This window comes from Centroberyx gerrardi, chromosome 18 (genome assembly GCF_048128805.1).
Source record: "Centroberyx gerrardi isolate f3 chromosome 18, fCenGer3.hap1.cur.20231027, whole genome shotgun sequence".
Taxonomy (NCBI): domain Eukaryota; kingdom Metazoa; phylum Chordata; class Actinopteri; order Beryciformes; family Berycidae; genus Centroberyx; species Centroberyx gerrardi.
The window spans coordinates 27,320,404-27,347,798 of NC_136014.1; the positions used below are offsets into that span (position 1 = coordinate 27,320,404).

At 45.4% G+C, this 27,395-nt stretch overlaps 1 protein-coding gene across 3 annotated transcripts in view; it reads left to right on the top strand.

Annotated features, from left to right (window-relative positions):
* The window catches only part of arid1b (AT-rich interactive domain 1B), a 64,909-nt gene that overhangs the window by 14,774 nt on the left and 22,740 nt on the right, over window positions 1-27,395 (top strand). For 2 of the 3 annotated variants that reach the window (XM_078289911.1, XM_078289909.1), the window contains exons 3-9: window positions 405-548; window positions 5,804-5,914; window positions 19,442-19,688; window positions 20,928-21,011; window positions 22,608-22,763; window positions 25,154-25,514; window positions 26,559-26,768. In XM_078289911.1, the coding sequence (XP_078146037.1) occupies window positions 405-548; window positions 5,804-5,914; window positions 19,442-19,688; window positions 20,928-21,011; window positions 22,608-22,763; window positions 25,154-25,514; window positions 26,559-26,768 (1,313 nt within the window). The remainder of the gene's footprint in view (window positions 1-404; window positions 549-5,803; window positions 5,915-19,441; window positions 19,689-20,927; window positions 21,012-22,607; window positions 22,764-25,153; window positions 25,515-26,558; window positions 26,769-27,395) is intronic. The other variant, XM_078289910.1, reaches the window with a different exon arrangement.

Genomic DNA, 27,395 nt, shown 5'->3' on the forward strand with positions numbered 1-27,395 from the left:
ACGATATGTTGTAACGATACGATGTGATCAATAAAAATTCAGTGACAACAAAGTCTGACTGTGCAGAATTCTGTTTATTTCTGAGTCACAAATCTTTCTAGCGATGCCATTGGCTGCTAGAATGTAAACAACAATTTAAAAATGTCATTACAAAGTGACAATAATATAATTTGGATGGAGAGCTTGTGAAACTGTGATGGTCAAGAGTCTCATTAGTGATTACTACAGCAGAATAACATGGAGCTGATATCACCATTCATGTTCCTGACAGCAGAATAACATGGAGCTGATATCACCATTCATGTTCCTGACACACCAGACAGATTGGCACCGTTTTGAATTGAGATATATTGAATTTGGATATATCGTCCCATGCCTAACATCCATATCCCCCCTCTGGTCAGATGGGGTCCCAGCAGTACGGCCAGCAGCAGGCGGTGGGTGGATACTGCCAGCCGGGTCAGCCTCCGTACTTCAGCCCGCCGCAGCAGCAGCCTGCGGCGCCCAGCCAGCCGCCCTACATGCAGCCACGCCCCCTGCCCCAGCAGGTAGGACCGCAACTCCCACAATGCTGTGGGCATTCAAAAAGAACATGTCTCCCCTCAGTGTCTCCTGGAGATTTATTTTGTTGTGTGTTGGGGAGGGGAACATTTAGTTCTGAGAGCCAGGTTCAGTCCAGGATCAGTGGATATTTGGATATTTAGATCAGGATATATGGGCAATTGTGCTGTAATGGTTATTTTTGGTGAGGACAGGCTGAGAAGAAAGGTGTCATGATGCATTTTCTTTGTGTTTACATTTTCCTGGCTGTGTTCGGCCTCTGCAGCTCAGTGAAGGTGAAGGGAACGCTGCTGCCTTTGTGAAAAGTAGTGTAGATTTTTTTATTTTTGGACAGGTGAGGTCACTCCTGTGTCTGAAAGCTACTTACGCAGCGGTAGTTTCCTTAATTCGCTGGTGTCTAATATGTGAAAATTGTTAGTAGGGAACAAACTTTAACAAACGGTATAAGACAGGTGGGTTTACCTTCAAAATAAAAGCACACTTTTTATATTTATGATGCTAATTGTGAATGTAGTATTTCTGCACCGGGGTTAGAAAATTATCGTTTCATTTATTGTTATTGAGGTAAATGTCACAGTATATAGTGATATGAATCTATCCAGGAAACAGGAAGATGAGGTGCAGCAGGTCTGACAGAAAGCCCGATCTCACACACACATCACACACACATCACACACACATCACACACACATCACACACACATCACACACACATCACACACACATCACACACACACATCACAACTGCATGAAGCAGGCTGGATTTCCCCCGAGGCTCTGGCACTCTGACAGCTGCAATTAACTCTGTGTGTGTGTGTGTGTGTGTGAGAGAGAGAGAGAGAGAGAGAGAGAGAGAGAGAGAGAGAGAGAGAGAGAGAGAGAGAGAGAGAGAGAGAGAGAGAGAGAGAGAGAGAGAGAGAGAGAGAGAGAGAGAGAGAGAGAGAGAGAGAGAGAGAGAGAGAGAGAGAACACTGTTGAGGAATGACAGACCTCCTGACGAAAGGGTTTTAACTTGAAGCCCTAACTTTTTTTTCTTCTCCTTCTTCTACTTCTTCTGCTTTTCCTTCTCCTTTCTCATTCTTCTTTTTCTTCTTCTCCTCCATCTTATTCTCCTTCTTTTTCTTCTTCTTCTCCTTTTCTTTCTTCCCCTTCTTCTTCTCCTCCCCCCTCTCCTGCGTCATCTTCTTCTTCTTCTTCTCCTTGTTCTCCTCCTTCTACTTCTTCTACTTCTTCTACTTCTGCTGTCGGCCACTGGCAGTGTTCCAGTACAGCCAGTCTTCTAGTGTTGGTGTTCAGTAGGGCTGCAACTAACAATTATTTTCATTATCGATTAATCTGTCGATCATTTTCTCGATTAATCGATTAGTTGTTTGGTCCATAAAATGTCAGAAAATTGTGAAAAATGTTGATCAGTGTTTCCCAAAGCCCAAGATGACGTCCTCAAATGTTTTTTTTTTGTCCACAACCCAAAGATATTCAGTTTACTGTCATAGAGGACTAAAGAAACCAGAAAATATTCACATTGGAGAAGCTGAAATCATAGAATTTGGACATTTTTTTTCTTAAAAAACGATTAATCGAGTATCAAAATAGTTGGTGATTAATTTAATAGTTGACAACTAATCGATTAATCGACTAATCGTTGCAGCTCTGGTGTTCAGTGTTTCTCACTCACTTCACCTGTACAGATTTTCCCAGTCAGTGTGGAGATTTGATCTGGTCTGGAGTCTTGCTCCTCCTCCTCCTCTGGTCCCAGTCCGGCTCTGTTTGAGGGGAACGACCGGCTCTTGCTCCAGAGCAGACAGAGGGGTTTGATGGACAGATTTCTGTCGGTTGGGTTGTTTTGGAAGGTGAACATGGTGAACATGGTGAACATGGTGAACATGGAGGACGAGGCACAAGTACCACATGAGATTTCCAGGGGGTTCCCAGCAAACTGATGAATTGTTAACTTCTTCCAAATTAAATAATGGTGAAGTTTAACACAATTAGAGAATGTAGACTATTTTGATCATACTTTCTCTGCTATCTCTCTGCCTACAATACAGATAGTCATGGAATCAAAAAAATTATATCTGACAATAAAAATATTGTCAGATTTGGGTTAGACAAAATCACATCAAATGGGGGTCTGTGGCTGTAAAGTGAACTAAATTAGGCTCCTTGATATGAAAAAGGTTAATAGTCACTGCTGTAAACTGCACACAGCTTCCTCCAAGGTCTCGGTGTTCGCCGCCATTTCTACCAAAACAAACCCGAGAGCGCCTCCTCAACTTTAATTGGCTGAACGGACGCCGACGAGTCTGTCCGCCCACAAACAGGTCAACACGGCTGAACTTCCTGTCCGCCAGCAGAGACCTGCCATGGAAGATGGATAGAAAATGACATCAGACACGATGGATCAGTGGGCCGTGTCAGTACTAACCCGACCTGGTCTGACCCGGTCCTGTTCTGACCTGACCTGGGCCTGTTCTGACCTGACCTGGGCCTGTTCTGACCTGACCTGGGCCTGTTCTGACCTGGGCCTGTTCTGACCTGACCTGGTCCTGTTCTGACCTGACCTGGGCCTGTTCTGACCTGACCCGGGCCTGTTCTGACCTGACCTGGGCCTGTTCTGACCTGACCCGGGCCTGTTCTGCTCCTGTCCCACATATCCCAGTCTCTTCTCTGTTTTTTTAAAGATTATTTGGGGCATTTTGCCTTTAGTTTGGGTAGTTGACAGTAGAGATAGACAGGGGACGTCCCAGTCCCCCTGTCCCCCTGTCCCCCTGTCCCCCTGTCCCCCTGTCCCCCTGTCCCCCAGTCCCCCAGTCCCCCTGTCCCCCTGTCCCCCAGTCCCCCAGTCCCCCTGTCCCCCAGTCCCCCTGTCCCCCTGTCCCCCAGTCCCCCTGTCCCCCTGTCCCCCTGTCCCAGTCTCTTCACCACAGCAGAGTCTCTCTCAGCCGTCACTCACTGCTCACCATGCTGCTCAACAGCTCCAAGCAAGCTGTGTGTGTGTGTGTGTGTGTGTGTGTGTGTGCTCTCGTCGTGGGGTTGTTTTGGTTCCAGCAGATGAAAAGGACACACACACGACAGCAGAAGGCAGAATTTTCTGAGTTTTCAGGAATTTCTCAACACAGGCATTTCCCTCTCAAACACACACACACACACACACATACACACACAAACACTTCTAAAACACACACACACACTTCTAAAACACACGCTAAACCACAAGGCCACAGTGTGACTGACACACACACACACACACTTCTAAAACACACGCTAAACCACAAGGCCACAGTGTGACTGACACACACACACACACACACACACACACACACACACACACACAGGGAGTGGTTGGTTCTTGTTTGAGGAAATCCTCCAGATGAAACGACATGTTTGCTCTCTGCTGAGTCAGCAGCGTCCAGACGCTTCATATCATCTGTAACAAGGTTTCTATTATTATCATCAACTATAACTAGCGGTTAAAATATTGTCTGAAATAAATCTAAAACCTAGCTAAAGCTATCTTGTCTACTTGTCGGACTAAAATAAACTAAAAATTAAAACTAAACTAAAACAATGGAAACCCACTCTTAAAACTAACTTAAACTTACCTGAAATTGAAATAAAAATGGAAACCTATATGAAAATAACAGCTAATAGAAAAATCCAAAACCATAATAACGCTGATCTGTAGATGTACAGAAACAACAAAACACACAACAGGAATTATTGAATTATTTGTGGATGAAGACTATGATGGGGATAATCTTTATGTCGCACTATTGGCATTAAAACACAGAATAAAACGGTATAAAATAACCAGAAATTAGTGGAACAGATAATGAAATAACAACAGCAGATAAATCAAGGTGGATAGATGAGGGCCGGCAGATAATCTTCATAAGCTGCATTTCTATTTTTCTACTTTTTATCTTATTCATCTATTTATATTTAATTTTATCTCCTGTATATAAAGTCTGTTGGATTTTTATTGCTGGACTGCCAAAGACAATTTTCCATTTTATGTAATGTAGTGAACAATAAAGATTTATCCATCTATAGAAAGAGGAATGGATGAATACATACTGGAGATGATGATGATGATGATGATAGATGTGTAGATCTATAAATGATGGGACAGGTTTTCCGGGGTGGGATCAGTGTATTTCCTGGTGTGTTACTGAGGCGAGGCTGCTGGCTTCACACAACACACACACACACATGAATCAGTGTTCAGTCAGATACACACACACACACACACACAGCCAGCATTGAAGTGAAGGAATAAGGTTTGTTAAGGAGTTCAAAGGTCCTGAAACTCAGCACATACATGACTGGAAACTCTGAATTCTACCTGGGAAAAGAACAAAACTTCAGCCACATGATCCATACATTTTGCAAAGAACATTACATCTGCCCGTCTGTGTATAGAGCTGAGAGAAGCAGAAGTACATTGTGAAATACTACACTACCCACAAGCGAGTTCCCACCAATCAGAGACGTCGCCGTTACCATGGAAACGTTCCCCGCTCCAAAGCTGCGTGCGGTCGGGTTGCCAGAACGGAGTGAAGTAACGTTAGTCCAGGATGGAAATCAATACAGATCAGAAATGACTCCCGTATGATTTCATATTCAGTATCTCTGTTGAAAATGAGGGAAAGGGAGTCGATGATGTCACTTGTAATACTGTATAGGAGAAGCAGTTCATTTTAGGGATGTTCACGAAAAATCGGCGATCAAATTATTGTTTGTGTGTCACGTTGATTAACCTTAACAAATTAACGACTTTTTGAATTGTGACATCACAGCCGGTTGCAGGTAACAGATCTGGGCCTAATGAACATCGATTATCAACTTGAGTGAAAATCAATCAACAATTTACTGTTTTTTTTAAATGTGCATCCCTAGTTCAATTCCTATTAAAAAACAGTCTTGTTACCCTTGGCTTTTTTGTTTGTGTTTCATATATTTTTTATATATATTTTCTGAATCTACTGCTATAAGCTCATGCTTCACCTGGCAGCTGGTCGGTTTGGTTCAAAGCTTAAAACTCTTTATATTGGAGTTTTCTGAAATGTTTATGGAGAAAATTAATGGGAAATTAATTTCTGGAGCCAACATTGGAAAAAGGAGGCAGGAATATTTCAGCTCTATGACTATTAATCCTGTCTTTCTCTCTTGTCCTCTCCATCTTCTCCCCTCCTCCTCATTCTCTCCATCTTTCCCATCCTCCCCCCCTCCTCTGGGAGCAGGAGGTTCCTCAGGAGGCGTACGGGGGCCGGGGCCAGTCCGCTATGACTCCTGGGAAACCAAACCACGAGGAGCTGAGCCTGAGCCAGCAGGAGAGGCCGTCCAGCCTGCCGGTGAGTCTGAACACACAGCGACCGGTTCACTGACCTCTCCAGTCCTGATACTAGGCTTGGGCCGATACTGTGATATTTCACAAATATCGCAGTATTTTCCACGGTATTGAACACCCACCCGGCTGCGGCACCATGTGTTGCTTAGATCGCAATTGTGCAAACTTGTGAACATTTTGGCATTTTATTTCAAGTAGGTTCCCTTTTCCACTATCAGCCCATTTTCCTGGAAATGGCAGGAATGAGCAAATTAAACCACATGGCCGTTGTTTTTGCTTGAATAGTAAGATCAAATAAATGTCATTTAGAAGAAGTAAGAAAGATAGAAAGAAACTGAACAAACCCCAAAAAATCTTTCTCGCGATGCCATTGGCTGCTAGAATGTAAACAACAAATTTAAAAATGTCATTACAAAGTGACAATAATATAATTTGGATGGAGAGCTTGTGAAACTGTGATGGTCAAGAGTCTCATTAGTGATTACTACAGCAGAATAACATGGAGCTGATATCACCATTCATGTTCCTGACAGCAGAATAACATGGAGCTGATATCACCATTCATGTTCCTGACACAACAGACAGACTGACATATTATTTGTATTGAGATATATTGAATTACGATATATCGTCCCATCTCTAGTAACCAACCGTCATTTAAACTCCTGTTGTAAACATCCAGTTGGTTGCTAAAACAGTGAAAGTGGCTCATCGTTGTTGATGATGACGCCGTCCTGCTTTCCCTGAGACTGCTGAAACTGTGTTGGTCTGAGTAGAAAACTGAGAGAAAGGTGGTGTTCTTGTAATATATAGTAGAGTATTTACTTAACTAGTGTTGTGTACAAGAAGTTTACAATAAGTTGTCAAAGCCTGGTACATATTGACAGTAAAGACATTATGCTGTAAATAACGATGGAAATGTATTTATCAAACAAATAATGACCTTGGCTTCGTTCGAGGCTTTGGACATTTTGAAAAGTCTGGGATATATCTGTTCACCTGACTGTTCATCATGTGCATTTCTTAGTTTCCGTCTACAGATGAAAGCATAAAACTTGCCCAGTATTCGTCTGTTTATTCACTTCAACCCAGCTGATGGAAACACAGCTAACTTCTAGTTTGATTTTTGCGACATTTCAAAAGTTTGCTAAAAATTCTTTTGACAGATGAGGATTTCCCATCTCACCTGTCTGGTGACGGGTGGTCATGGAATATCTGGAATATATCATTGAATTTGCAGAGGTTGTATTCCAGACAGGAAAAGTCAGGTCTGGGAATATCTGGGAGTTTTCCAGATGGCTCACAGGAATACAGCAGGTCGTATTTTCCAGCTTGTTTCACATGTTTGTTGCAGTAAATGGTTTCAGAGCAGCTGCAGTGGAAACCAGACTGCTGCAGGTCCTGGTCCTGCTGCTGCAGGTCCTGGTCCTGCTGCAGGTCCTGGTCCTGCTGCTGCAGGTCCTGCTGCTGCAGGTCCTGGTCCTGCTGCAGGCCCTGGTCCTGCTGCTGCAGGTCCTGGTCCTGCTGCAGGTCCTGGTCCTGCTGCAGGTCCTGGAGTCTGGTCCACTGTCAGGGAAAGACCTGGAGTCTAACGTCAGGAGTCTATCATTCCCCTCTCTCTCTCTCTCTCTCTCTCTCTCTCTCTCTCTCTCTCTCTCTCTCTTTATTCTCCCTCTCTTTCTCTCTCTATCCATCTTCTGCTTCTCCATTTCTTTCTCTCTCTTTTCTGTCTTTCTCTTTCTCTCTTTTCTGTCTGATTCTCTCCTTCTCCCTCTCTTTCTATTTTTTTTCTCTCTATCCATCTCCCTCTCTCTTCTTCTCTCTGTCTCTTTCTCTCTCTCATCTCCCTCTTTCTGCTTCTCCCTCTCTTTCTTTCTGTGTCTCTCTATCCATCTCCCTCTCTTTCTCTCTCTATGCTGGCTGCTATTTTCCCTCTTCCTTCCTCCGTCTCTTAACCTTCTGCTACATTCCCTCCATCTCTCTTTCTCCCTTTATTCCTCTCTCCTTCTATATCTCTCTCCCTCTTTATTTTCTTCTCTCTCCCTCCATCTTTCCCTTCTTACCTCTCTTAACCTCTTTCTCCTCCTCTCTACTTCTGTTTTTCTCTCTCCATCTTTCTCTTCGTCTCTTCTCTCTCTCTCCACCTCTTCCTCTCCTCTCTCTCTCCCCTCTTTCTCCTCTCTCTTTCCCTCTCTCTTCAATCTCTTTCTCACCCTCCTCTCTCTCTTTATCTCTATTTCTTTCTCTCCCTTCTATTTCTCTTTTTCTCTCTATTAGCCTGCTGCTATATTCCCTCCCTCTCTTCTTCTTCTATTTCTCTCTCTCTCTCTCTCTCTCTCTCTCTCTCTCTCTCTCTCTCTCTCTCTCTCTGGAGGCTGCCTTTGAAGTCGGGGTGCTGATGGTGTTGCCATGGCGACAGGCGGAGGGAAACGGCACCCTCAGAAAAAGAAAAAAAAACACAGCAGAAAGCCGCTGCACCTAAAGGCCCGGCGGACGCTCCAATCACACGACTCGACTTTCAGAGTCCAGTATATTATAATAATAATAATAATAATAATAATAATAATAATGTTATTTATTATAATATTACAATGTAATAATCGATTTTCTAACGTTGATGTTATTCTGACAGTGAGCGCAGGTTGAGGAAGAAACAAATCAAAGTTCGGTTTATTTTTGCCGACTGCCTCTCATCACCTCTCCTCACTATTCAGTTAAATATTAATATAATAATAATAATAATAATATTGGTGTAAACTGGGTCTTGTGCGGTGTCTCTGTTTTAGAGCCAGATGACGTCATGTGCTAATTTGCATATTAGCAAGGCAAAAAGGCAAACTTTATTCATACAGCACATTTCATACACAAGGCAAATTCAATGTTCTTCACATAAAACAGAAAATATTAGTGATGTAAACTTCAGGCTGTCTGCTGGTTTCATGTTAAATGTGAGACTTTTCAAGGCTTTTTTGATGCCACTGGGAATGAAATATACATCTAATTAATTTAAATTTAATTTAAATGAAATTGAGAAAAACACGTTGGTAGTATGTAGTACATCCGCATGATTATTCCCCTGAGAAACGACTGGTCTCCTCTGTCTCACAGCAGCAGTATAGATGAGTTTCTGAGCGACGTCACATAAAGTGTGCAGGGGCAGAAAGGCTGCCGGTAGCCACTCAGTTCACCTTAGTTAGTTAGTAATCTGATTTCCCAGAAGCGATAGCATTTTAGTTTAGTAAGTGTATGGCCATATATTTTAACATCATGCCTCGCAGTTGCTAGTTGCAGTTGCACCCTAGACTGGAAAGAATAAAAGCAACCCCCGAAATCAGCAGTTACAGTACGGTCCAGCTGCAGCCCCGGACTGGCTGCCGGGAACGTTAATGGGTAAAGGCTGTTGGGTCCATAGAGATATAACTGGATATAACTTTAAAGATATAACTTTCCATATAGTGTTATATCTCTATGGTTGGGTCCGTGTTTTCCCGAGAAGACTCTGGAACACATTTATATCGGAGGTCGGTAGTTCCAACTCTGAACTACCGACCGCAACAGCCTTTACCCATTAACGTTACCGGTAGCTATCTGACAGCTCTAGTAACATTAGCAGGCTAGTTCATACAGAAAAGACTTCCATAACCCGTCTCCCTAACTTCTCCTAGCCGGCCAGGGGCTTCTCCGGGTCTGCAGCTGGGTGCTAACTCAGTTCGCTGGCTTCACAGTCCCTGGTCGACTCTTACATGTCGGCCATACATGTACAGTCTGTTGTCAGGATGTCGCCTTGTTCAGTATTCACACTTTGAGTCTGGCTGGGCTCTTAACACACAGAACTCACCAGAGATGTAACGTCTAATTTGTTGCACATGCCTACATGTGTGAAATGTGAATTTACAGCATCGAGAGATTTGTATGCTCGGAGACTGTCTTTTGTATACGCTCGGCTTTTCATATACATGTCTGGCCATTGGATCGGTGGCCACTTGGCCATGTCTACAAGCCATTCAACAACTGGATTGAATAAGGGTCCGGCAGTCTTTCACCAGAACTTAAAACAAGTTTTTCTAAATAATCTGCGCAATCGGAGTCTGACAAACTAGCCAGGTACGCCATTGTTGTCCGTTTGTTTGCTGTTACCGGTGTGAAAATGACAGCCAAGTTGCTATAGCAACGATAGCCACAGCGGCTTTTCTGCCCCTGAGCTGCGCGAGCATCCTCGACTGTTAGTAAACGGGAAACTCATCTATTGTTAGTTCTAGAGTTTCTCCACATTAAGACTACATTTCCCATCAGCCCCGTTGCTTCCTGGGTGGGCGGAGACATTTCCCTTCAACTCCGACGACCCGGGGTCAACTCCCAACTCATGATGACAAGTTTTCATTTATCGAACCGTGAGCAAAACCTGAAGCTAACTGAAGCGTTAGCTAACCTTTTCATTCCAAAATGTCCTTTACTGGAGGAGGACTGTCCTCCAGAAACCACAAATTAGACAAATTAGACAAATTATTATTTTTACACTGAACTTATTTTATACCTAAAACGATAATCCCTTGCTAGATATTGTGATCAGAACTCTTAATCATGTTTATTAGTGTTGACGATTTGAGGAACAGGATTATTTTACTGCTCTTGTTGCATCTTATATGATGACTATCATTAACATATGTATATCATAACATTAACATATACTGTTTCTCATAACATATATCATTAATATGATATTAATATCACACGCACTCATTGAATTTGACCTTAAAGTCGAGATGAAACGGCATTTCGAGAGTATCTAACTTCCGTATCGTGACGTATTTCCGAGTGAAACAGGAAAGACAGGCGGGACGTAACGTTGGGAGGAATTTGATTTGAACGTTGAAAAGTGGGCGTGTCATAACACCCGAAGACACACCGAAGTACCGTGCTGTTGCTAGCTAGCTAACTAATGAATCTTAGCCTCTTAGCTCTGTGCGCTAAAAGTTGAAGATTGATTGATGGGTGGATGTCATGATATTATTGGTTGAAATTAGTTACGGGCATGCTTACATAAGCACACGGCATATTTTGTTTTACAGGAAGAAAACATGATTGAATTTTGATATAAGAATACAATGAAATTGATTTTTGGTATTTTTTTGGCATATATTGTTAAATAGGTGCACAGTATGACCGGGGATGTGATCTAAAAGGGTTAAAAAGGCATTTTTCATTTCATCTCGTCTTTAACATGATCTGAACAGTTGATTCGTGGACCATCAGCACTTTCTGTCTGTGTTTTCACTCCGTCACGGTCAGCGCAGCAGATGTGGAGGAAAACACGTCTGCTGGTGACGGAGGACAGAAAGATGGCCGATCGGTCTCATGGTCTGGAGCTGCTGAGGGAAACAAACTGTCACTCTGCTGCTGGTCTGAGTCCTGCTCATCTCACCTGAACTCTCTCTGTACTGAAAGGCTTTCTGTCTCGTTGATGCTGCTGTAAAACCACAAACCTCTGTCTGCAGCCACAGCTTTAGAGTTTAAAATACAGTAATATCTCCCAGGCCTAGCTCTAGCTCTCTCTCTCTCTCTCACACACACACACACACACACACACACACACACACACACACACACACACACACACAGAATGATTCATGCTCTCATCCAGAGCCTCTGACAGCACCAAGCCAAGAGAAATATTTGAATTACAAAACAACAGCGGCTGACTAACACTTTACTCTGAGGAGGAGGAGGAGGAGGAGGAGGAGGAGGAGGAGGAGGAGGAGGAAAAGAGAGAGAAGAAGAGGTGTAGAGGCTGATTAACGGAGGAGGAGGGAGAGAAGAAGAGGAGGAGTAGAGGCTGATTAAAGGAGGAGAGAGAGGAGGAGGAAAGCAGTGTGATAAATAAACCAGAAGGAAAGCAAAGGAGAGAGGAGTGCAAGGGATAGAAACAGGAGGAGATAGGAGGAGAGGGAGAAGCGAGGAGGGTAGGATGAGATGAGGAAAAGAGATGGAGGGAAGGAAGAGGAAAGGAGAGAGAAGTGAAAGGGATAGAAATAGGAGGAGATGAGGAGATAGAAGAGTGAAGGAGGAGAGAGGAAAGGGAGGGAGAAGAGAGGAGGGTAGGATAAGAGATGGAGGAAAGGGAAGGAGGAGAGGGGAAAGGAAATGAGAGAGGAGAGGAAAAGAGAGGAGCGAATATGACGGAAGGGTTAAAGAAAGGAGAGGAAACAAAGAGGAGAGAAAAGAGGAGAGGAGTGAGGAGAGAAACAGGAGGAAATAGGAGAGTAGAATGAAGGAAAGGAGGGGAGGAAATGAGGAAGAGGAAAGGAGAGAGGGAGCTTTGCATTCTCTGATGCGTCTGTCTCCTCTCTTCTTTCATTCTGTTTATTCTCTCTCTCCTTCCCTCCCTCCTTCTCCCTTCTCTTCTCCTCCTCTCCTTTCCTTACATCTCTGAAGCAACCCAAGTCTTCCATTCCTCCTTCCTCCTCTTTCCATCCCTCTATCCTTTCATCTCCTTTCATCTCTCTATTATATAGGAATAGGAGATGGAGAGGAATGGAGGTAAGATGAGGAAAAGAGGGAGGGGCGGAGGGAGGAAAGATGAGAAGGAGGAGGACAGGAGAGGAGGAGGAGATGAGGAAGGAGAGGAGAAGGAAAGAGGAAGAGGGGGGGTGAGGAAAGCAAGGTGAGGAGGAGAAGGAGGTTAGAAAGGGAGGGGGAGATGAGGTGAGGAAAGGGAGGAGGAGATGAGGTGAAGAAAGGGAGGAGGAGATGAGATGAAGAAAGCAAGACGAGGACGAAGAGGAGGTGAGGAAGAGGAAAGGAGGAGATGAGGAAGGAGGTGAAGAAGAGGAGGTGAGGGAGGAGGAGATGAGGAGGAGGAGGAAAGGGGGGATGAAATAAGGAGGTGAAGAAGAGGAGGCGGAGTGAGTGGTGTGAGAGAGTCCAGCTGCAGTGGAGCAGATCCATCCTGCTGTACACACACACACACACACACTCTCTCTCTCTCTCTCTCTCTCTCTCTCTCTCTCTCTCTCTCCATCCCCCTGGTGTGTATTCTAATTATAAAGAGTGAGTTGCAGAGGGGGGGGGGGGGGGGGGTGTGATGCAGGCAGAACCGCAGCTGATTGGCTGAGCTGTTGGCAAGGGGCGGAGGGGGGGAGGATGGGTTGCTGCGCTGCCATTGGCTGGCCAGAGGCCCAGGGGCAGATGGGAGATTTCAGCGCAGTGCCTCTCCCCCTCTCTCCTCTTTCCTCTCTCTCCTCTTCTTCTCTTCTTTCCTCTCCTTTTCCTCTGGCTTCTTCTTCTCCTCTTTTCTTTCCTCTCCTCTCCTCCTCTCTACTCTTCTTCCCTCTCCTCTTCTTCTCTCTCCCCTTTTCATTCTCTTATCTCCTCTCTTCTTTCCTCCTCTCTTCTCCTATCCCTCCCTCTTCTCTCCTCTCTCCTCTTTCCTTCTCTCCTTTTTCTTCTCCTGTCTTCTCCTCCTCTCCTCCTTCCTCATCTTTTCTGCTTTCCTTTCCTCCTGTCCGCTCTTTTCTCATCAGTTCTTCTTTCCTTCTCTCCATGTCTCCTTTCCTCTCCTCCACTTTTTTCCTCCTCTGCTCTCCTCTTTTCCTCACTCCTATCCTTTTCTTCTCTCCTCATCTCCTCTCTCCTTTCCTTTCCTCTGTTCTATTCTCCTTTCTCCTCTTCTTTCCTCCTCATCTCTTCTCTCTCTTCCATCTCTTCTCTCTTCATATTTTCTCTCTCCTCTTCTTCCCTCAGTGTGTGTGTGTGTGTGTGTGTGTGTGTGTGTGTGTGTGTGTGTGTGTGTGTGTGAAAACATCACAGGTTTGATCCCTGCAGCAGCTGTGTGTCCTGCTGAAGACTCTCTGAGCAAGGCAGCTGTTTCTCTCTCTCTGTCTCTCCCTATGTCTCTCTCTCACTCTCTCTCCCCCCTCTCTCTCTCTCTGTTTCCCTCTCTCTCTCTCTCTCTCTCTCTCTCTCTCTGTCCCTCTCTCTCTCTCTCTCTCTCTCTCTCTCAGCTGTAGTTTCCATTTCAAAGTGCTGTGAAGAGCGGCACTGCTTTCATTCAGAGAGATGCTCTTGAGGTGAAGTGGGCCCTCCATCTTTCTTTGCTCTGCTTAGACACACACACACACACACACACACTCTCTCTCTCTCTCTCTCTCTCTCTCTCTCTCTCCTTCCCCTCTCTTCTATATCTTCATCTGTTTTCACTCAGCCACTGCGTCACCATGGAAAAGAGTGAGTGTGTGTGTAGCTCTACTGCGACCACAACTACTGCTAATAATTGAAATAAACTTTATTTTCTGTTTATGCACAAACCTAAAAGCAGTTTTTAAAATGTTAAAAACAAGCAATCTTGTTATAATATATATAATATGTTATGTGTATTTATTTTGAACATGTAACAACAAAAAAAATAAGGAACAAAACAAGAAAACAAACGGTAAGAAAACAATAAGAAAATCCTTCAAATAGGCAAAAAAAGAAACAACAAAACCGAAAACGTACGGTAAATTCTTGACAAACCAAAAAAGTAGTAGCAATCTTAAGTATTAAATATTATAGAAAAGTTGTGAAAGCTAATTAAAAGAATAAGTGGTTAAAAAATATAAGCACAACACAAGATTAAAAAGTGGATAAAAGCAAAGACGTTATGCAGAAGTGAATCTGCACCAGTGTGTTTTATGAAGTGATTTAAAAGGTGAAGAGACTTGAGCAACACCAAGTCTATTTTCATATTATTGATTATTCAGTGTGTGGTCTAGATGAATATTCAGTGATTTGCTGCGTGCCGAAAATAGAAAAGCTAAAGCAAAAATAATCTCCTCCATCCGGTCTCTCTGTTTGTTCTCTTCTTCTTCTGTTCACATCTGCAGCACTTTGAGGAGTTTACACACTTGTTGTCATGTGACTTCCTGTAACTTTATCCAATTCTGTCTCTTCTTCTGTGGTGTTCATACCAGTTAAAGGTCCCACATCATGTAAAGCAGGACTCCCTCTCCTCTGTGATGATAAAGGAGTTGGATGTGTATCTAAACATGGTGAAAGTATCAAAACTAAATCCACACAATCCATATTAGAAAAGCGAGCCTCTAAACGAGCCGTTTGGACTTCCGTAACTTTGTGGCGTCACAAAGGTTCGCTCATTATCATTTATGTAAGAAATAATAGACTAACAAAGTGTTTTTTTCAAAGCGGTCGAGCGGTCGTCATCGTTTATTACCGGAGAGTTTTCCCTACCTGTAGCCGCCGGGCCGCGGCGTCTCACGTTTCACTCTCAGTTAGCCAATCGGAACAGAGGGCTCGTTAATATTAATGAGCCTTAAAGACACGGAGACAGAAACGGCCTGTTCTTGGTAAGGCTCAGAGAGATGCTGGAAAATGAACGTGGAGAAATGGATTGAGAGTGTTTTTGGTTCATGACACCACACACACAGCTTTGAATGGACAGAAAGACACAAAATAAAACTCTGGACAGTGGAGGATATGGAGCTTTAAACTCACAAAGAAATAGCTGAATATGAGCATCAGTTCAGACTTTTTTTGTTCTGTTAGGCTTTCCAAGCATGAGGAACTTGCATCCGTCTGCATGACGTTCTCTTGGATTGGATTACGTTAGGTTTACTTTACTTTAGGTTTGATCAAACCTGCAGCTGGTTTTCTTTAGTCTGAACCAGAGAGGAAAACTTCACTGTGTTGTATTTTTGTATTTGGTTCGTTTAGGTAAAAAAACTGACCAATTAGAAGCCAACCAGGACAAGCAGCTTGTTTATTGGACAGAGTTGTAACCTGTCATCCTGCAGGTCAGAGAGTCAACACAAATCTGATTCCACTTCTTGTAACTTTATCTAACATGATGGACTTGTTTGCCAGTGTCGACAAACACTAATATTCTGTTTTAACGACCCGTCCCTAGTCTCTCCATACCTGTCAATCATCTGGATTGGTGTTAGCCGTGGTTACCATGGCGCCGGCTGGCATCGTGCCATTGCTTCTCTCTCTCTCTCTCTGTCTCTCCATCCCTCGCTCATTGATTGGCTGCAGACGGAGGGGAGGGAGAAGGCAATTATACCGACTTAATTGTGCTTTCGTTTCTTTTCTTTTTTTCTTTTCTTCGTCTCCACATCTCAGATAATGAAAGTGTTGGACGGCTCCCAAACGCTGCAGTCAGGTTGATTTCCTCTGGTTCTGTTCCCTTCTCTCTCTCTCTCTCTCTCTCTCTCTCTCTCTCTCTCTCTCTCTCTCCTGTCTCCCTCTGTCCCCCTCTCTCTCTTGCTCTCTCTCTCTCTCTCTCTCCCTGTCTCTCTCTCTCTCTTTCCCTGTCTCCCTCTGTCCCTCACTCTCTCTCTCTCTTGCTCTCTCTCTCTCTCTCTCTCTCTCTCTCCCTCCCTCTCTCTCTCTCTCTCTCTCTCTTTATGCAGCGACGCGTCTCTGATTTTTAATGTGAGCGCACAGCGAGGGTCTGGGTTCAGATTTCAACTCGTTCTCCCTCCGTCCGACTTCACACTTCACTCCATCAGAGGAACCGATCACATCGCTGTCACTGTTTCTACTGTTACTGTTACTGCTCAGCTGCTTCTAACTGCACATGTTGTCTGATTAGTATTGTGTGACCCCAGAGGTGGGGACTCGAGTCACATGACTTGGACTCAAGTCACAGTTTGAATTGCTTGAGACTTGACTTGATGCATGAAGAGAAGACTTGAGACTTGACTTCTGGTGACTTGGGACTTGACTTGAAAATGTCTTCCATGAAAACGTCTCGGCCGGACGGCGGCTCAATGTGTCGAAGTCGGAGCTGATATCTGCAAAATCAAATATCACGATATCTTAGACCGAATACCCCGATATCGATAATGTGACTTTGGGGCCGAGTATTCGTGCTTTCATAAGATATTCACACACAAGAAAATTTGGTAAATTAGTAAATTAAATTAGTAATGATCATTAGTAATCAGTAATGTGTAATCAGTAATAAGCAGAGGTGGGGACTCGAGTCACATGAGTTGGACTCGAGTCCCAGTTTGAATTGCTTGAGACTTGACTTGCTGCATGAAGAGAAGACTTGAGACTTGACTTGACTTGGGTTCTGGTGACTTGGGACTTGACTCTGACTTGTACTTTGATGACTTGAAAAGGTTTCTAAAGTCTTGACTTGAGATCTTGTGTTTGTGTAAATGACTTAGATTGAAAGTGATGAGATTTGTTCCAGCGGACGACTGAATTTAAATTCTGTTTTCTGAATTTGTATGGAATGATTGAATTTATTGAAGTTGAAACTGATTATAGACATGAGACTGACTTGGGACTCGAGCGAAGTTGACTTGACACTATGTGTATCCTGTATGTTCACATGTATCCAGCTGAAAGTGAAAGACCTGCTGGGAGTCTAACAGAGAGGAAGGCTCTCTGCAGGACCGCTCAGCTATTACACCCTGATTACTGCTCCAGGTTTTAATTGGGTTGGGGGGGGTGGGAGGGGGTGATGAGGGGGGGGGGGGGGGGTGATGGGGCGTCCTGTCAGGAGGAATGATGAAGGATGAGGGCGTGACGGTTTGCATTATTCAGTCTGCAGCTGAGGAGGGAGGAGGGAGGCAGCCTGAAGAGCCGCCATTCGCTCAGACGTCTTCTTCTCTTTCACGGCAGTCGTGTGTGTGTGTGTGTGTGTGTGTGTGTGTGTGTGCGAGCGCATGTGTGCGAGCGCATGTGTGCGTGTAAAAACTCTGAATGAGCGATGAGGCCGGAAAGTTCTATTCATCACATTAGCGACGGCGAGGCCTTAACGAAGGAGAGTAATTATAACCATAAATCACGCGAAGTCGCACGAGTGTTTGTAAACCTGCAGAAAGGTCGAGTCGCTCCTGATGCACCCGGAGCGACCCGGGCCACGAGTCGCTCCGCTCTGACCGCCGTACACATGAAAACCCATTAAATGATATATAGTCAGTTTCTGTACCAACAATGTCAAGACAGGAGATAAACTCAGAAGTCAGAAGTTTTTTCAGTGTCATTACTCTGCTGTGTTTCTGGTTTCTGTCCTCGGTGTTCAAAGCGACTCTGATCCTCTGACTCGATGCGGACTCGTCGCCGTAGCGCCGCGCCTCGGCACCGGTCCGCCGTGGAACAAGAAGGCAGAGAGTCGGGAGTTTCCATCCCCGCTGTTGGTTTTGGTCCGGCTGTTAATTGGCTGCGGCTCAGTTGGAGCGCGGGGCGGATTTCCACCTCGCTCGGCTCGGCTCGCGGCCGCTGGACGAGCTTCTCCGGCCGCCGCTGGAGAACGCTCAATGATCCTCCTTTAAGTGTGCTGTTGACTTCATATGTTAAGCAGCAGCTGTGATGTCACATTAAACGCCGGCTCAGAAATCCCACTGGAAACAAAAACGTCCGCCCCGCCGACCCAAATACAAAAAATTAGATTGGAAATATTTGAGGGGTTTCATTCCAAAACACTAAACTGTATATCCACTTTGAGAAAAAGTTGTGACCTGAGAAAACTTAGGAAATGCAAGGAACAAGTCGGTACTTGCTCGAATTTCACAGGTTCATTTATACATTTTACATTATAGTGATTTATGTGACTCTTATCCTGAGTGACCTGCAGTGAGAGCAACAGTAGAAGAAGCTTCAGTTTCTAGATCAGCAACATTACAAGCAACCAGTAGTAAGGAGGTCAAGGGTCAAAGGTCTGGCGGCCATGTTGGAGGTCCTCAGCTCTGTGAACAGCTGACTGTGTTTCTGTCGTCTCAACAGAATTGAACAGACGGTTAATTTCTGTCTGTTTCTGACTGAACTGATCATTTCATCACTGATCCATCTGATTGATTTAGTGTTTAGATAATGTCAGCTTGTTAGCTAGCTAACCATAGCATCTGGTCAGCTAACATCACTGTCTTGTTGTTAACACATCTGATTAGCACACTAGCTAACGTAGCTAGCAGCAGCTAGCGTTAGCATGTTCACATTAACATCAGTGTGTTTGCTGCTAGTTAGCTAGCTAACAGTTTGTTCAGGTTAACTGAGCTGACTCTTCTCAAGCTACAACTCAGAGTGTTTTGGAGTAGAGACTAGGGCTAAAGACAAGACAGTTTACTGTGTCACAGTAACCAAATCCACCTTATCACACTATTCACTTTTACTGAGAACGTTACTGAATGGATCTACAGCCACACCACAACAAGCTGACTCAGCTGCTCTCTGTTTCTAGCTGCTTGCTACAGATTTACACTTTATTAACTAACACACAGTTCTACAGATTTACACTTTATTAACTAACATACAGTTCTACAGATTTACACTTTATTAACTAACACACAGTTCTACAGATTTACACTTTATTAACTAACACACAGTTCTACAGATTTACACTTTATTAACTAACATACAGTTCTACAGATTTACACTTTATTAACTAACACACAGTTCTACATGTTCCTCCATCATGAGACTCAGCTGCTGGCAGCAGATTTGTGACACAACTGTGAAACTTTGATAAAAGGATCAGATGCTCCTGTGTGGTGAGTCTGACTCCGTCTCCTCTCCTCCTCAGGATCTGTCCGGCTCCATCGATGACCTGCCCACCGGCACGGAGGCGGCGGTGAGCTCGGGGGCGTCGGGCTCCGGCAGCGTGCAGGGCGACCCGGGGAACCCGTCCCGCTCGCCCTTCTCCCCCCACGTCTCCCCCCGCCTGGCCCCGCCCGCCCGCGCGGGCCCTTCCCCCTCGCCCTCCCCCTCCCCCGCCGGCTCAGGCAGCCAGTCCCACTCCGGACCAATCTCCCCCGCCACCAGTGGACCAGGTGGGACACACAGACACACACACACACACACACACACACACACACACACACACACACACTCACACTCACACTCACACACAATGACCATGGATGATACAAAAGTGCCATAAAAGGGAGAAAGTTCTCTTTCTTTTCTGCTCTGATAGCACTTGCTCTTTCTCTCTCTGTTCTTCTCTCTCTGTTCTTCTCTCTCTCTCTCTCTCTCTCTCTCTCGCTCACTCACTCACTCACTCACACACACACACACACACACACACACACACGCACACACACTTTTATCTGCTGTGTTTCTCCCAGACAGACACTGGTAGTCCTTCCATACTCTCTGTTTTAGACAAACCTGGCCCTTCTCACTCATTACAGTGTTTTAACTCGGTGTGTGTGATGTATGGGAGTGAGGTCTCAGCGGGGGGGTGGGGGGGTGGGGTGGGGGGGGGTGTCTGTGGGGGCGGGGTTGCCGGGTCAGTTCCCCGTGGCGAGGCGGCGGGGCATCGGACCTCCAGGCTCCGAAACGAAAAGAAGCTCTCACTCATTAAAGCAGCTTCTAAACTCTGCTGCCAGTTTGAAACACAATTACCGTCCCGCAGGAGACCTGTGTGTGTGTATGTGTGTGTGTGTGTGTGTGTGTGTGTGTGCCACCCGGTGGTGTTAACGAGGTCGGCAGGACTCGGTTCAGTCCGTCCGGTCGGCCATTAGTCCACACCGCAGCACCGCCAGACTCCCACCGCTGACCTTTGATCTCCGCAGCGTTGCCCTGGAAACCGTCACACACACAAATGTACACACTTGGGTACCAACGTGCTCCCCCACAAAACAACACACACACACACACACACACACACACACACACACACACACACACACACACACACACCAGGACTCATTACAGCAGCAGTAAACAACTGGCAGGGGGAAGTGAGGAGGAACACACTGCTGTCAGGACCAGATAACTCCTGGTGTGTGTGTGTGTGTGTGTGTGTGTGTGTGTGTGTGTGTGTGTGTGTGTGTGTGTGTGTGTGTGTGTGTGTGTGTGTGTGTGTGTGTACATGCCTGTGACGTGTCTGTCTGTTTTGGTGTGTGTGTGTGAAACATACTTTACAGTGTCTTTACAGTACATATATATGTGTGTTACTGTTTCTGTGAGTGTATGTTGAATATCTCTCTCTCTCTCTCTCTCTCTCTCTCTCTCTCTCTCTCTCTCTCTCTCTCTCTCTCTCTCTCTCTCTCTCTCTCTCTCAGGGTCTCTGTTGACCCCCCCGGTCTCTGGTTCTGGATCAGACGTTGGTCCTCATCCCTCCCAGTCTGCCATGACTCAGGACAGAGGTACGACCTACCTCTGTGTGTGTGTGTGTGTGTGTGTGTGTGTGTGTGTGAGTCAGAAGGCCTGCTGCTCTCCAGCTGTTTCCACACACTCATCAGTGTGACAGAGTGTGAGTCTGAGTTTCAAAATGAGATTCATCACATCTAGATCTGGTTCATCATCAGTTTAGTAAGTACCAGAAGTGTGACCAAGTCAGCTTTGCTCAAGTCTTCAGGCACAAGTCTCAAGTCAAGTCTCAAGTCTAAATGTAGATTACAAGTCAAGTCCATGTCATTAATGTCAAGTCTCAAGTCTAAATGTAGAACAGCAAGTCAAGTCAGAACAAATCAAGAGTCCAGTATCAATTTAATATCTTAAAGAAAACTAAATATCTAGGACTTTTCAATGCAATATGGTTTTAATAGGATAAAAACTTGGTAAGAGCATCATGAGTTTGATTTCTATAATCAGTTTCAACTTCAATAAATTCAATCATTCCATACAAATTCAGAAAACAGAATTTAAATTCAGTCGTCCGCTGGAACAAATCTCATCACTTTCAATCTAAGTCATTTACACAAACACAAGATCTCAAGTCAAGACTTTAGAAACCTTTTCAAGTCATCAAAGTACAAGTCAGAGTCAAGTCCCAAGTCACCAGAACCCAAGTCAAGTCAAGTCTCAAGTCTTCTTGTCATGTGACTCGAGTCTCCACCTCTGTTAATTAATGATCAGTTTATTTCAGTGATCAGCTCTCTGCTCCCTGTGGATCAGCTGCCTTCAGCTCTTCTATAGAGAACAGTAATGTTAGAAAACATAGCCAACAGCATATTACATACATAGAAGCACTGGGGAACAGTGTGATTTATTATAAAATGTGTTGTCTTACCATCATAAAAAGATTTAAGATTTAAAAAGATTTAAGATGAGACAAGTATGTTGACATAGAACAATTTGCTAATGCATTAATTATCTTAAATAATGACCTCATCAGCATAACTAATATATCATGGTGGTTATGTCAGAACTTGAACAGACAGAACGGTCCTTCCACTGTTGTTTGTCATGGTAATTTGTCTAGTTCAGCATAAAATGTTGATTATGGAATTTTAATTGTTAGTTGCTATGGCGACAACACAAGTCTGGACATTAAGGTGTAAAGTCTGTCTCACTGTGAGAACTGAGCAGATGAGTCTGTTACTGGAAGCTAACGTTAGCGACGAGGCTAACGTAGCTTCATCACAGACTGGACTTCTCTCTCTAGCTCTTCTAGTCAACATTAGCATGTTAGCAATCCATGGCAGCAAGGAGACAGAGAAGCTGCTTTGGTTCTTGCTGTAAAACCTCTCAGCTCAGTGACTTGCTGTGAGTCGCTTCATACAGAAGCTAGTCCGACGGGTCACAGCAAGATGGCCGCCACTCCGACCGCCCTGGAACGTTGATGTGAATGGGAATGACCGTTCTATACATTCCAGTTCTGTGGGCGGGACATCGGGCAGCTCTCTGCCTCTTGTTGCTTTTCTTCTGTGGTTTCTCAGCTGTTTTATTCCTCTCAGCAGCAGCTTCTGTCCTCCTGCTCCCTCTGTCTCTGATCTGCCCGCTGCTCTTCCTGTCCTCAGGTTTCCCTCCCGCCATGCAGCGCAGCACCCCGGGGCCCCAGTTCGGCCCCCAGCAGTCGGCGCCGCCCATGTCCCCTCACCCGGCGCCGGGGGGGCCCATGCACCACGGCTCCTACCAGCAGGGAGGCCCCGCCTACGGCCAGTACGGACCCCCGGGTAAGAGGGACAGCCGGTGTTGAGGCCGAGCGTGTTACTGTTTTCATTCCTTCCTCCTGGACTGTCCCAGATCCAGAGATTCAAACTTTTACATTTACACTACAGTCACCAGTCTGACTCCTGACTGAATGTTCTGTTTCATTCTCTTAAAGCCATTCTGATCTAAAGGCTTCTGCTTAAATGCTTGAAATTTGTTTCTTAGACCAGTGATTCTCAACCATTTTCATATCAAGGACCCTAACTTAGTTCACACTGGGGTCACGGACCCCCATTTGATGAGATTTTGTCTCTCAAACCCAAATCTGAGAATATTTTTATTTTTAGATATGATTTTGTCCAGAATTCAATGACTATCTGTATTGTAGGTAGAGAGATAACAGAGAAACTAACAGTTGATCAATTTGCTGGGGACCCCCTGGAACGCCTCAAGGACCCCTGGTGGTCCCCGGACCCCACGTTGAGAACCACTGCCTTAGACAACTAACCCTAACCTTTAGGTGATGCTGTCAGGTCAGGTTCAGTGTCTGGCTCAGGGGCACAGGGGTAATGATGGACACACTGGCCGCTGTGGGGATTTGAACCAGCAACCCTCTGGCCTCTCTGACCCCTCGGCTTCAGGACGGGACAGTTATTATTATTATGGGATGTTTTACTGTGAGGCTCCAGGGTCTGAGGTAACGGAGCGTCATCCATCAACCTGCTGTTGTTTCAGCTGAGGGTGAAAACCAAGCTGGCACGGACAGAGTGTGTGTGTGTGTGTGTGTGTGTGTGCGTGAGTGTGTGTGTGTCTAGTCATCTGGAGCATGACCTCACTTATACTTGGTTGTAATGGTAATCCATCTCGCCTGCCTTAGCGTGCCGTTATAATGAAAGCCAGGGGTCTGTGTGTGTGTGTGTGTGTGTGTGTGTGTGTGTGTGTGTGTGCAGCAGGCTGGCCTAGTGTTTAGAGAGTCCGTCACGTAACCAAACAGTCACAGGCTTGATTCCTGCTTGACGGAGCAGGTAAATGTCTTCCAAGTAATAACCTGCAACGTCTTCATCCTCTGCCGCACAGGAAGTGATGCGTTTCCGGTTTGTTTGGAATCAACAGAAGAAGAAGAACTGGGTAGTTAGCATGAGCAGTGATAGCCACCATGGCTGAACAGACAGAGAAAAGAGAAACTCAAACTGCATCAACAGAAAATCCAAGCTCCGCCCACACTGTTTGATTGACAGGTGATCTGTGGGAAGAGCAGAGCAGAAACACCACAGTGAGGCTGAGGGACAAAGATGGAGACTGAATTAAAAAACACAGATCTTGCGGATAACTATTTTAAATTGAATTATTTAAATTCAAGACTTTGGTTTGAGTCTTAAATCCAGTTTCAGGCAAGGGAGAGCTCTCTTTTCTCCTTTCCTCTCTTTTCCCTTCTTCTCCTCTCCTCTCTTCTTCTTTCCCTCTGTTTTCCTCTCCTCTCTCTCTCATCTTGTTAAAAGGGACCAGACCCAGAATAACTCTCACCAAGGCAGAAAATAGACGCTGTATCTCCAGCGCTGCGGCAGATTTTTTTTTTTTCACTTATTTTTGGACATCAAAGTTGTATCTTTGGTTTTCTCCTCTCTTCTCTCTCTCTCTCTTCTCTCTCTCTCTCTCTCTCTCTCTCTCTCTCTCTCTCTCTCTCTCATGGTGACATTTGCAAGAGAGAATGAAAAGCAGGCTCGGTGTAGTTTGTGGAGTTCCTCGCTCACGTCTCTGATGGGAGATCAGCCTGTTGACTGAGCAGGAAGTGAAGCTGGCAGAGCTGCTGCTGTAGTTTCCTCTTCGCTGCTGTAGTTTCCTCTTAGAGTTACAGACAGTGACAGACTGAGGAGGAAGACAACATTCATCATCATCATCATCATGCCAGTTATTAAAGGAGTGCAAGGGACAGCAGTACAGTACTAGCAGCCAACCAGATGTTTAGAATAGAGCAGGACTCCAAATGTATTACCTTTGGACTAACTCAGTGATTTTCAACCTTTTTCATATCATTCATTTAGTTCACTTTAGAGCCACAGACCCCCATTTGATGAGATTTTGTCTCTCAGACCCAAATCTGAGAATATTTTTATTGTCAGATATGATTTTGTCCAGAATCCCATGATTGTCTGTATTGCAGGTAGAGAGATGACAGAGAAACTATGAAACCATGTCATTCTTCTACATTCTCTAACTGTGTTAACTTCTTGTAAATGAAATAATGCTGAAGTTTAATAATTCATCAGTTTTCTGTGGACCCCCTGGAACCCCCTCAAGGACCCCTGGTGGTCCCCGGACCCCACGTTGAGAACCACTGGACTAACTTAGCACACAGACAGTCCTCAGTCTTGTTGGTGTCTCCACCTGATGCCCCTCCTCTCCCCCCCTCCAGGTAACTACCCCCGCCCCCCCCACTACGGCGGGGCCCCCAGTGCCAACTACAGCGGCCCCGGCCCGGGCCCGGGCCCCGGCCTGGCCAACAGCCTGGGGATGAACGCGGGCAGTCCCATGCACGGTCAGGGCCCGTCCACGCCGGCGGGCCGCGGGCCGGGCCCCGGGGCGGGGGGGCGGCCCTACCCCGGAGGGAACACCGTGGCCCCCACCTCCCCCGGCATGCCGCAGCCCGCCGGACAGGGCATGGGACCCCCGGGGCCCAACGCCAGCCGCAAGCCCCCCGAGGCCGGGCCCAACGCCGGGCCCAACGCCAACTCCTCCTCCTCCTCATCCTCCTCCTCCTCCTCCGCTCACAGCAGGTGAGTCTGACAGAACCGGCTCCTCTGACATCTGGAGAAGTACGGAAGAGGATTAGGGCCACATGTGAAAAATGTATTTGAATTCTGAGATTAAATTCAGAATTATGAGAACAAAGTCAGAACTCATTACATTTTTCACATGGCCCTAATCCTCTTCCGTAGAAACGTATGGAAAATCAATTTTATTAATTTCCAGGACTTGGGAATTTCACATTAAATCACCGGGGCTGACTCTTGCTTAAAGTGTGTTTGTGAGTGTCTGTTTACGTGTGTGTGTGTGTGTACATGTTGTCTGTTTACATGTGTGTGTGTGTGTGTGTGTAGTAAGTGTATTATTGTTTTTTTTTGCTCAAGGTCTTTTTATTGGTATTTAAAGTCATACAAAATGCAATAACTCACAGATACAGTTGGATAAACACAATATATCCCCCCCCAATGCTCCAACAGAGCCCCATCCCTATTGTTTATAGATTTCACAAACAATTACATGTACATATAAATAAAGTCAATGTGACAAGAATCGTAGGTGAGATACAATAAATAAAATTAAAAGATACAATAAACGATAAAAATAAATAAATAAATAAATAATAATAAATAATGAGTGGTAAGAAAAACATATAATATGGGGTCAGTATTACAAAACTACAATATCAGTGGCGTCCGTTTTTTCTATATAGGTTAAAAATGGTTGCCATATAGCATAAAACTTCTGAGCACACCCTCCTGTAGAATAGCGAATTTTCTCCAATGTCAAATGATGCATAAGGTCTTTAATCCATAGCTTAAAGGTTGGAGGGAATTTGTCCTTCCATTTAAGCGGTATAAGTCGTCAGCTAAAAGAGACGCAAAAGCTGTCACATTTTTTAAGCAAACTGAAGAGGAATGTATCCTATCTAAGGTGCTTTCCTTTTAAAAGTATCTTCATTGTTTTCATTTAGCAGACCTCCAGGCCTGTCATTCAAACCAACCAAAGTTTTTGTTACCTCTCCTTCCCCCCCCTCCCTCCTCCAACCCCCCCACCTCCCCCCCTCCCCCCTCCAGGCCTCCCTTCGCTCGTTCCCCCGTCTACCACAACCAGTCGTGGCCCGGGGTTCGACCTGCCCTCTCTCCCACCCTCCACCCCCCCCACCCTCCTCATCCTCACCCCCCTCCTCATCCTCCTCCTCCTCCTCCTCTTCTTCCTCACCCCTCCCAGCAGGGCACCGGTGCTCCGCCCCCTCCCGCGGTCCAGACCGCCGCTGAGCACTATGGGTAGGTGTGTTGTCGGAGCACCAGGGCCGACAGATACACTACTGTACACACTGACTGAGCCGCTCAGCTCACTGGGCAGCACACACACACACACACACACACACACACACACACAGAGGGTCATTATGGGATGTTGTACTAACCGGGCCACCCTGTCCTCTGCCTGCTGCTGCATGGCTTCACAGAGGGTTTCTGCTGATGTTCCCTCGCAGTCTGGGAATCAAACTAACTTCTCTCATCCACAGCTGCTGCTAAATCCCAACATGCAGCAGCCGCTCTGACTCATTTAGATAGTGAGAGCGGACTGACAGAGGTCTCCATCACCTGGCTGTTAGTCCCTCCCTCTTTCACTGGGCAATAGTAGCTTACTTCTAATACAGGAGAAACAAATGATGATCGCAGTTGTAATCTGTGTCATTTTCTTGGCATTCCCGACAAACGGATAATTAGACTTTTCTAGGTTGAGTGTGACAGTGAAAACCAGAAGTGAAGTCAGTAAGATGTCTCCATGCCTCTGTAAGCTGTTTAATATTGGAGGAAGCCAGGCATCTGAACCAGGCTTCTGATAATCAGAATAAGAGCTCACCATGTTATTCTGACCCGGTTCTGATGTTAACATGCGTCGAA